The 12225-nt window shown below is 43.4% G+C and overlaps 1 protein-coding gene across 1 annotated transcript in view; it reads right to left on the bottom strand.

The window, feature by feature from the left end:
* Positions 1–493: 493 nt before the first annotated feature.
* LOC119179728 (uncharacterized) overlaps positions 494–12225 on the bottom strand; it is a 225712-nt gene continuing 213980 nt past the window's right edge. The window contains exon 11 of the mRNA XM_075869864.1: positions 494–716. Within this exon, the coding sequence (XP_075725979.1) occupies positions 708–716 (9 nt within the window). The 3' untranslated portion in view covers positions 494–707. The remainder of the gene's footprint in view (positions 717–12225) is intronic.

Raw genomic sequence — 12225 nt, 5'->3', positions numbered from 1 at the left:
TCACGCCCTCGGTGCTAACAAAGCAGACACTGCAGAAATGTGGTACATACTCTTGTTTAGACCTAGGATTGTCCACTGGATAGCAGTACTTGTATATCAGGAACATAGAGTATAAAGAATCGAGATGGCGGTAATAGAAGTGTTCGTTATATGGACGGATGGACACATGGACAGGCGGATGCATGCATGAACGGAAGAACGAGCAGATTGACGGACGCTTCGCTCCACTCGTCATCATTCATCCCGTTGATATACTGTGATTTTTTTCTTAAACCATGATTTGGGCTGACAAAATGATATACATACTTTTTATCGTAGAGCGAAAAAAGAAAAAAAGTAAGTGAATGTATTATGGCAATTGTAAAGTAAATAGAAAAAATGAATAGACCATAATGCAAAAGGTAATTTTGTTCATATGAAAAAGAGAATGAAAAAACGAGAAATGGCAAACAAATAAGGTAATCAAAAAATAAATTTCAAGTCAAGGGAGTGAGAAGGGTTTTTCTTTGGGATACAGGTGTCGGGTGTTTAGACTCTTGAAATCATCTTGCTGGGCTGTCGGTGTTCCCTTTTTTCTGAAGTTATTCGAGAAAATTGGCAAATTCAATTGTAGGGGACTCCTTCGAATCATTCTGGTCATGTTCTAGGTTTCTTCCTTTTTTGATTCCTAATAGTCGCAGTAGTGTTTTTTTCCTCATCAGTGCGCCTCAGAGGCCCTAGAAAACGCAAGAACGGAGGCACCATCAGACCTAATTCACTCTGTTTTCTTTTCTTTTTTAAGGAGTAGAAATAAAGAATAAGAGAGATATGGGTTGAGAAAACTGCGAAAGTTACTATTAGTGTGTTAGGTATGTCCAAAACCAAACTATGCTCATGGATTGATAGCACGACAGATAAATTGACCTATTTAGGTGGAGCACTAGTTTAGGATATCGTTTGTGTTCAGGGGGGCATAAATGAACGATCTGTAAGGGCAAGTCGTAATTATATATAGTAAATGAATGGTCGTTGTTTATCCAGAATATCTCTTCTTATTGTGAGTCCTGCTTGTGACCCAGGCCTGAAGATTGATACAGGTGTCGTTAGATGTATTATGAGTGATATTTTTTTATGTTGAATGAGTGCAACGTAGATGATCGCACATAATTCCCCAAAACAGCATCACTGTAAACTTTATTGAAGTTTCAGTTGACTTTTCTGCATATAAGGTGATTGACTGGTCTGCTTTCGCAACCACACTGTCGGTAATGATGGGTTGTATGAAAAGATGACAGGCATATTCGCTCACTGGAGGATCTTTAGAAGAAATTTCCTAGTGACAGCATGCATTTGTGCATACACACATATGCAACTACCGCTCTCAAGTAACTTTGTCACGGTTTGCCGAACACTTTTCACGTTTTGAATTATGCGCTCAGCTGAAAAGACCATTACAGTGGGGAAAAGCTAGTGTCGATGATCTTCGTACTTAGCTGGTCAAAACTGAAGGCAGCCGAGTGGTGGTATGTCTACCTTAAGGTGTTCTTGAAAACATAGGTTAGCAATGACTCTCCTGAGCAATTTAGGAAAAAGCCCAGAGTAGTAAAGAACCAGGGCTGCATTTTCACGTCACTACAAAATGAATCAAGCATTCTCGACATACAAAGAAATAAAAAAAAACACAGAGCATTAGATAGTTTTCGAGTGTTACGTGGCACAAAAATCCGATTACCAGGTTAAGGGATAGTATAAGGTAGAGATCATCGCCCTGCAGTGGGCGTTATCAGGCTGCTGCTGGTGACGATGACAGATATATACATTGCTGATTGAATTCACTCTGGTTTCACTTCACAGTCACAGTCAATGAAAGCTTTTGCAACTTTGCGATTAAATATTCTTTAAACATGGAATAATAAAGAACAATATTTTTCAATATAAAATCACACCACTCTGTTTAAAACTCGTAAACAAACGCCAAGAAGATGAAAGGTGAATTCATCCAAATCACATCAGGAGAATGTACTTACCTTTTTTCTTAAGGTGCTCGAAGCACTATTGGAGAGGCTCCACATAACAGAAAATTTTTGTCTAACTCTGCACCGCAGCTTTCAGGCATTAAAAATGTCAGAGAGCTTTGAAAAATAAACAATACGCGTGAAAAATGAAGCAAGAAAAAGAACAATCAGGATCACATAGGATTCGAAATCGAGACATCTGCGTGGCAGTCCAGTATTCTACCGCAAAACCAAGCGCATATTTGAAGCTGATTTGCAAAAGGACCATATAGAGGTATGCTGTCGGGCAAAAAATGGCGTTAGTTTAGGTTTTATAATGTAGAATTAGAATAAAGTAGCGACTAGGTGTAAAATGCTAATTGTGCAATGAGTGTGTGGTTGAAGGCTGACCGCCCACAGCAAGATGTTCAGCCACATTTCTGTATTTTTATTAGCGGCATGCTGACAAATAAAGTGCACATACTGTACATATGTGTAGCGGGTACCTTACGTATCCGCAGAAAGGGTAATAATGAAATAGTAGTGTTTCCCTTTGCCACAAAACTGCGATTTCTGGCATAGTGGAAGCCTTGCATATATACTTGCATTAGTTCCTACAAGAAAGTTTAAAACGACCTCTGGAGAGGCCACTATTAGAGTGCTTGATAAGACTTTGCTGTGTGCTCTGTTGAAGCCTGGCCTTTTTTACGTACTGCAGTGTACACTACAGGGCTCGTTAAATTTATTACACCCTATACTACTAGGGTCTAACAGTCAACCAAGTCAACGAATGTAGACACGATGGTATTGGAAAAAATAGTAGTTGAAATTTGAAGAAAAAACACGACATGATAACATTAGTGGGCAGGGACTGAACTTGCGACCTTCGAATAATACGTCGAATGCTCTCCCGACTGATCGAAGGTCGCAAAATCGGTCCCTGCCCACGAGTAGTTATCCTTTCGTCCACTTTTATTTCTTCACCTTTACAGTACAAATAGTTCTAATAAAATCTTCTATACTTTCCTTGGCATGATTGTGTCTTAGACATAGGTATTATTGTGTCTTAGAAACTAAACGAGCGCTTACTTGCACACTCCTTACCTTCATTCATAGCGATGGTTTCTTTCTGGCAGATTTGGTGCCTTCGAGTAGCATATGAGACAATATTGGTCAGCTGCCAGCTCGTAATAGGTTCACTTGCTGCTTGACGCCAAACAGGCAGGCAATCAGTGTTCCACACTCGCCGTCATGGTTAGAGGTGGTGGTAACAGGTTTATATCAAACGTGGGAGCACTTGACGCAAATACAAGCAACGTAAAGTGCCCCGCCACGGTGGTCTAGTGGCTAGGGTACTCGGCTGCTGACCCGCAGGGCGCGGGTTCGAATCCCGGCTGCGGCGGCTGCATTTCCGATGGAGGCGGAAATGTTGTGGGCCCGTGTGCTCAGATTTGGGTGCACGTTAAAGAACCCCAGGTGGTCTAAATTTCCGGAGCCCTCCACTACGGCGTCTCTCATAATCATACAGTGGTTTTGGGACGTTAAACCCCACATATCAATAAAAGCAACGTAAAGTGGGCAAGGGGATTCTCACCATGGTAGCTCACTTGGTAGAGCACCGAACGAGTCATTCCAAGGCCACGGGTTTGGTCTTTGCCCACGGCAATTTATATTTTCGTACACTTTTCCTTCTTCACCAGCAGGTCGCTGCATTTATTCTCGGCTGTGGCAGGTGAATGTCCGATGGAGGCAGAAAGCTGTTAGCCTCTGTGGCTTGATTTGGGTGCATGTTAAAGAACCCCAAGTGACTGAAATTTTGAGAGCCCTGCACTACAGAGTTTCTCATAACCATATAGTGGTTTTGGCAACTTACACCCTAGATATAAATCAAATATAACCACATTTCTTTCTTCGCAATTACACTACAGTCACTACTAATAGCATTTTCCTTATTTTTCCTGGCACGATAATCTTTTAGATTTTATTAGTTTTGCGTACCTCAGGCACTTTTAGCATATCTATCTATCTATCTATCTATCTATCTATCTATCTATCTATCTATCTATCTATCTATCTATCTATCTATCTATCTATCTATCTATCTATCTATCTATCTATCTATCTATCTATCTATCTATCTAGGTTTTGGTGCTCTCGTCGTCAACGTTGAACTTGTCAACTATTATTAGCATGGGGGGTAAGACGGGTTTAAGATTATGACTCGCTAGCGATGTCACAAACAGTGTGTGAATTACGTCGCATACGTTGTCAAGCCTTTTCCACTAGACGCATGCGGAATGTAGCCGCCCAGCATGAACGGGTATGCGCCACAGGTGGTCGAGAGATAGTCTCTACCAACAAACGGCGTAAACTGACATCGTTAACTTTACCGCGACAGTGTTAAAAAGTATTTGCAGATCCCATGTAAAGTGGGACTTGATGAATTGCGAAACATGATTCATAAAGGTTTATATGTCACTTTAAAATCATCATAATGTTACGAGGCGGACGTTAATCATGCTGCACATGACTTACATGTCATGATTCTCATGTTGGGCGTGTATTTTACCTTAGTTGTCGATTCACTTCACGTTATATCGAAATTGGTAATTGTGGAGATATCTAAACAGCCTTGAGAACGCTATCAGCGTGGCAGGTAATCATGTTTTAAATGACACGCAAATCATGATTATTTTTATTGGATATATTGTTTACCTTTATAATCCATTGACGCCCCGTAATACCGAATTTGGCATAACTGAATGTGGCGAAACGGTCGCGAGGGCACCATGAGCGTGGCGTATTGTCATGACTTACGCGACGTGCATGCTACGATTTTCACTTTCGGGTCTGTCACTTATGTTCGCCATGTAGCTATGTCATACCTCACCAGTTTTGCAATATGGTATGTAAACAAACTACCGCAGGAGCAGCAAGACAAGCAATGTAAATCATGACATTCATGACATTCATGTCATGATTTTGATGTTATCGCTAGTAACTTATGCTTGTCACCCAGCCTTGTTATGTCATACCAATTTAATATTGGTACCAATATGGAATTGGCTAGGAGAGCTAAAGTCGTCGGTGGCTAGATAGATAGATAGTTATATAAATAGATGGATAGATAGATAGATAGATAGATTGATTGATTGATTGATACATACATAGATAGATAGATAGATAGATAGATAGATAGACTGAAAGCCGTTCAAATTCGTTAACTAAAGCTACTTTGCATTTAAAATGTCCAGGTCCCAGCAGAAATGGGACCCAACATTCCGCATGGCGATCAAGTATTCTTGCACTTAGTCTCGCCAGGTCTCTGAAACATAGACCCTAGTGTTCGTGAGACCTTCATTGTGGTGGCAGTGCTCCTGGAGTCTATAACATTACATACCCCTTTGATACATCACGTCGGGGTAACGTCAATTGTAGATAAGTGCTATTGACCTGAAGCAGATTTATATAGCAGTGTCGTCGCATACCATGCTTCTACGCACTCGGAATACGAACAAGCTTCTACGAACAAGCTTCTACGGAACCTGGACGATCCCTCCGTCACTTATCTTACCAACACTATAAAGCAATATGGAAAAAGGGTGAGATACCTGACGCCTGGAAACTGGCTCACATGGTCCTCATCCCCGAACTGGAAAAGGCGCCGAGCCTAGATCACCCATGCCCCATATCTCTCACGTCGTGCGCGAAAAAGATGGCTGAGCACGTTGTCCTCAACAGGGTTGGTTGATACCTTAAAGATAACGACTGCCACGTGATTGGATTGGAACCAGGAGTATACATCAAGATGCTATGTTACTCTAAAGGCAAAAATTCTGTATGGCGCAAACACTCGGGACACTCATGCAATGCTCGGTCTAGATTTAGAAAAGACATTCGATACCATAACGCACTGACCAATCTTGAAAACGATCGCAGAGCTAGGCTTGGGACATTGATTCTACTATTTTATCCGCTCTTTTCTCACTCGACGCATAGCCGTCCTCCGCGTGGGAGACCTAGTATCAGAAGAAGTGGAGCTCGAACAGAGGGGCACTCCTCAGGGATACGTGCTCTCGCCGACGCTCTTTAGTCTTGTGATCATCGGGCTTTCCGAACGACTATCAAAAATCCACGGGCTAAAGCACACTATCTATGCGGACGATGTAACTAAATGGTGCTCCATAGGGATAGATGGCTTCATTGAGTCCGCCCTGCAAGAGGCCATCGAAACCACCGAGTCCTAACTCGGCAACACCGGTCTTAGGTGCTCACCCGCAAAGCCGGACCTGTTAATATATTTGCCCAAACGTCAGAGTGCAAAGCCCAAAGGGTAGAAACCTCCGGCAAAACGCAATATCACCCTCCACATCAGAGATGGTCGTACAGTTCCCAGGTAAGACACCATCAAGGCCCTCGGCATGATAATCGAGTCCCGTGGAACCAACACCCAAACAGTACAGAAGCTCAGGACTAAGACTGAGATTGCCATACGACTCGTACTTAGAGGAGGCGACCGGCACCGTGGCTGCAAAAACACAACCTGCTGCGTCTTGTAGATGCGTTTGTTTTCTACCACTTTACATAGGTCGCCGCTATACAGTAATGGCTACGTGCTGAGTGCGACCAACTCAATGCTCTTATTCGGAAGTTGGTCAAACGAGCCCTTGGCCTCCCTATCACCACTTTAATGCACAAATTCTACAAGCTCGGCGTACATAACACGCTTGAAGAGATCACCGAAGCTCAGAAAGACGTGCAATTTACCAGACTCACGACCACCAAGGCGGGCCTCCACGAATCGCACAAGCCCAGATACAACAGAGGCAGGAGCCTAGCGCGGGTGACCGCTATGCTCAAGCACATAGACCTGGAAGCGGGCAACGTCTCGTTCGTGGACGCCACTGCCTATAACAACAACCGAGCTTTCACAGCGGTCTCGATATGACCCCAAAGTGGCTGAGCCAGTAACTGTAGCTATAGGTATGCTCGACAGCAAACGTGAATTCATCTACAGCGACTCCACACCGGTCATCAAAGCCTTCGAACGTGGAGTCAACTCCGACCAGGCGTTAAATATCCTGCACAGTGCGAAACCAAGTACACTGAAGCACCTTACTGTCATTTGGTTCCCCGCCCATCTCGGCCAGGTGCTGGGTGCCCCATTCAACCTCAACGAGATCGCCCATGACGCAGCGCGCACACTTACCGACCGCACTGCCACAGGGCAACTCCATCTCGCTGAGTTACAAAGCAATTGGAATGAAGTTGTTGCGTACAACAACATAACAAAGCACTTTATCTCGAACGCCACTTTTTTCTACTCCCACATTTGTAACTTAAGAGACTGCAGGCGCTGACCCTACGGCTAATGGAGACCAACAGGTACCCTAATTTTGCCGAGCTTCACATTTATTATCCTGATCCATACCACAGCGACACATGCCCCTTGTGTGGACACAGGACGACACTCACACACGTGCTCTGGGAGTGTAGAAACACTTCTCCCGGCTCTACCTCAAACAAGTGGGTCTCTCAGGAGCTCACTTCTGGCCAACCAGCAACAGGCCGTCATGCAGGCCCACGAAGCGGCCGCCAGGTACTCTTTGTCAGTCCCTCCGTTGCAGACGCCTGCTACGCGCCGCCTGTAGGACTAAAATAGAGGCTTTTCATTCCACTGCATCTTAATCAAAATGTCACAACACGGTCACCTTCTCTTCGCAATGCTTTCTATAGCATAAACTCACAAGGTACGTAAAATCTGCCGAATTCTTTCAGATCAGCTTTTTGGTGCTTGTTCCTGCGTTCAGCGTCGTCGTCGTTTGTGTCGGCGTCACCCTGAATGGTAGAGCAGACGAGGACGAAAGAGTGCGAATGAAGAGTGTGCCTGTATCACGAGCCACATACTTCTAACCTCGCCTTTAGCTTTTGTCCCACACGCTGGCCCCTCAGTCGGAACTCGTGCACATATGTGGGGCTGGTACTCGCTCTACAATTGGCTTCGGTTGTTATAATGGAGCTGTCGGCGTGGAACTTTGTTGGTGACGCCGCGAATGCCAGGGTAGCATGTAGAGCACTCGAAAGCTCGCGGTATTTGTGCCAATATGCAAGAACTGTTACATTGTTACGGCTGGTGAAAGTCAGAAATTCCGAGCCGATATTGCCCCAACGCAAATCTGCGCTCAGAATTTGCATTAAACACGATCGTAATGCTCAGTGATTTTTTATAGCGTGATATTTTTCGCTAGAGTCACTACATTGTACTGCCGACAGTCACACAAAGAAGAAAAAAATATGTAGGGCTTGGCGTGGTGGAGTCTCCTGACGTCCCAAGGTTTTATTATTCCTTCTTGGCTGCTGCTGCATTGCAAGACTGCTGACCATTCTTGGAGGTAGGCATAACAAAAGAGTGCCGTTTTTTTCTGCAAGAAGAATGGGACTCAAGTTCGAAGTTATAAAGGAAAAAGAATACTACTCATCCGCACCACTTACGTTTATTTTGGATTAATTTGAACAATAGGCTTACTTCCTCAGAGAAGTCGCTTATAAGAAATGCATGACTGATCGTGACCATTCTAGCTACAAGGCTCGAAGTTCTGGTGACGCGTCTTCATGGCGATGGAGGTAGTTTGATGGTTTTATTGTGATGTCAGCGTTAATGTCGCTGAATAGAATGATTTTTCCTACGCCAGCGTGGTTTCTAAATTTTGTAGTATAACTGAAGAGGTTTGTGACGTAGAATTGCGCCTACAGAATGGCGGATTTATAGTATGGAAGGATACTCGAACACAAATTAAGTGATGTAATAAACAAACATTTTGCTCGTGCATTCATAACTTGTCTAACACAAAAAATACTGCATATAAATTATGTATTTAAATTTTTTTATCCTAGCAGGCCCCCAAATAGTCCAGAAAGAAGACCTTTCGCCTTCGTTTTTTTCTTTGATTTATTCTCAGGCTCGACTTCAGGCTCATTTTCCGATTTGACCTCAAGACCAGGCTGTTTAGTCGTAGTAGTAGCAATATCTGTATTAGAAGCAGACTGAGCCACAGAATTGTTTTGATGAGACGTCTCCGTTGCTGTGTCCGGCGCAAGAAGCCCTCCTAGCAGTCCTGAAAAAAGTCCATTTGACTTCACTGGTTCTTTCGAGTTGTCTGACTCGGGCTCCGCTTTTTCTGGTGCTTTAACTGCAAGATCAGGGGACTTAGTTGTTGCAGTACTAGTCTGTTCAGAAGGGGTGGACTGAGACCCTGACTGGTCTTCGTGGGATGTTTTTAATTCAGGATCCGGTACGAGAAGCCCTCCTAGCAAGCCAGAAAAGACACCCTTTGACTTCGCTGGTTCTTTTGAGTCGTCTGACTCCAGCTCCACCTCTCCAGGTGATTCAACCACAACATGAGGTGAAATAGTCGCTGTAGTAGTAACCTGTGACTCATCTTTGTCGAATGTCTTAGTTGTTGTTTTTGGTACAAGAACTCCTCCTATCATGCCAGAAAGAAGGCCGGTTGGCTTAGCTGGTTTTTCTGAATTTTCTAACTCAGCCTCTGCCTGATCCAGTGATTCAACTTCAACATTAGGTGATTTAGTCGCTGTAGTAGCAATCTGTTCCGATGGTGTGGAATAAAACTCAGATCTTTCCTGGTGAGTTGTTTTCGTTGTGGTAGCTGGTGGGATAAGCCTTCCTAGCAAGCTAGAAGGAAGTCCCTTTGCCTTTGGTGATTCATTTGAGGCACTTGTTTTGAGCGCCAGCTCTCGTGGTGATTGAACTACTACATCAGGTAGTTTAGTCGTAGAGACAATCTGTTCAGAAGATGTGAACTGAGAACCTGACTCGTCTTGTTGGAATGTCTTCGTTGCGGTCTCTGGTGCAAGAATCCCACCTAGTAAGCCAGAAACAAGTTCTTTTGGTTTTGTTGACTCATTTGATTGGTCATCTTTCACCCAGCAATCAATTTTTAGAATGTTTTGGTCATTCGCATCACAAAACGAAGCCTGATTCAGATGAGCGTCCTGTGGTTGTTCAGGCGTTGACATCGTTTGGAAATGCTGATCCTTGGGCTGCAGCTTAGGTTGAACCTGTATTTATATTCACAGCTTATTATATTTTGGTTTCGTAAAGAAGCTAGACAATTCTAATGATAGCGAGATATATCACTTGGCAGAAAAAAGAAAACACAATTAGAGAATAGGGGCTCTAGCAAACAAACAGGAGTAAATACGGTATTCTGTAAAATAATGTGGTATTGTTGACTGTAGAATGTTAATATGGATTGCTCAGCAGCTTTTTGTATAGAGTGCACAGGAACCTCAACCAATGTCTTTTGTTATTTTAACACAAAAAAGGTATAGTCTTGTGCTTCACAACTGCAGCTCAATTAGGACTCTGGTAATCCACGCTATATGCTTGTCTGCTTACTTCGTACACGCTGTTCTCATACAGCTTTGTTTATCAATACAGTTGCTCATTTACGTTTTGTTTTAAAGAGGCCATGGTATACTTTTTATATTTTTTCTCTTTCTAAATTAGTGCTCAAAATAAATGCGACGACTATAATGCTGTTCATTGTTGCGACCAATATATCAATATTTCAGTTTCTTCTGTACATTTTTTTCGCAGGCCTTCAAACACCATTGCCACAACGTCATTTCTTGAAAGTGTTTTTTCGCGTAAGTAGATATTCAAAATAGGTGATTTAGCCATGCCTTTTGTAAGTCATTCTTGCCACCTGCGAAGCGCAATGTTACCCAACGTTTCAAAATTTCAATATTCCTGCAAATAATTTATTACTTTCATGTATTTCACCATAACTTACCACAAGATATTGATTTACTGGCAATGTAACTCAATAAGACAGATGCTTGGGCGAGTTGTGACTGGAAATCAACATGTTTTCACAGCGCAAGACGACTTGTACTTTCGGCGTAACCATGGAAAAAGCGACAAGGACAAAAAAGGGCGCTGACTTCGACTGAAATTTCATTAGCGAAAACGCTGGAAATATATACTTGTGACAAAACCAGCACATCACAGCACAATCGTGCAGCCCATTGCGTCACAGCCAGACAATCATCACCTTATGGGGATACAACACCACAACTCAGCGCGAACACACTATCTATTGCGTCAGAGCCAGATACTTGATTTTTTTTCAGTTAGTGCACCCGAAGGTTTGAGGATACAAAGGTATGAGGACCCAGCATTTGCAAGGTATGAGGATGGTATGAGGTATGAGGACCCGAAGGTACAAGGACCCAGCATTTGCCATTGATTGACCCCAGTAATTTGTCGTGTTAGCCGCTGACGGTGTTTTGCGACAGCGGTGCACTTTTTTAATTCCGGTCTGCAGCCCCAACTTCTACAATGATTACCCAGATCACCTTGAACAGCTATGTATGCATGGTAATAGTGCTCCCTTAAACGCTCTTTCAGGCACCTGCCGGTTTGTCCGACATGCATTTTCCGCATGACAACCGGATCAAGCAAACGAGAGCAATCACACTTGCTACGAACAGGCTCGCAAGCTTGAGTATGTAACAAATCTTTCGGGCGGACTGCGCATTCAAACATTTGCTGAGCACTGAAAGGTTTTCTGGGGCAGAGAAAACAATCTTCACATCAACTATGTAACCTATGCTTTTTTTAATTTGTCAGAAATCCTATGTAGGTAGGAAATCACAGCCACACGCTTCAAGCTACTAGCCACGTAGTTCGCTGGTGCTTCACAGCCTTGTTTTGTAGGCCTAAGCAACTTTTCCGCCACCGAAACCAGTACATGTTCCGGGAAACCAGCGCTTTTCATGGAGAGCCTGCTCAACGAAGCTGCTAACAAGTGGCCGCAAGAGTTGCGGCGAGTGTTTTTCAAACAATGATTAGCAATTCCTTTCAATAACAGCATCGAAGGAGCCGACAAGTACGATGGAATTGGCCTGCTTCCTCTGGGCTCGTATTTTCAGCATAGGTGCTATCTTAAGGTGTTTAATCTAAAATCTGAAGCCTTGACAAAGCATTCTGCGGCATCTCATGCCTCAGAATCAGAGGTGCCATACATTCATCGAAAAGACATAAAATGTTAGAAACGGCAGCTTCTAATCAACTATAATCGCCATCAAAAAGCACGAAAAAATCGTCAACAAAACGAGAAGCCTTTACAGCAGCAGTTTTGTTGAGGCTGCTAGCCAAGATTCGGTCATGGTAAGCGAGAAAAATGCTACCTAAAACAGGCGCTATGCATGAAGCAATGCACACTCC

This window comes from Rhipicephalus microplus, chromosome 7 (genome assembly GCF_043290135.1).
Source record: "Rhipicephalus microplus isolate Deutch F79 chromosome 7, USDA_Rmic, whole genome shotgun sequence".
In the NCBI taxonomy this organism is placed as follows: Eukaryota; Metazoa; Arthropoda; class Arachnida; order Ixodida; family Ixodidae; genus Rhipicephalus; species Rhipicephalus microplus.
This window is presented reverse-complemented; position numbering and strand designations above follow the sequence as displayed.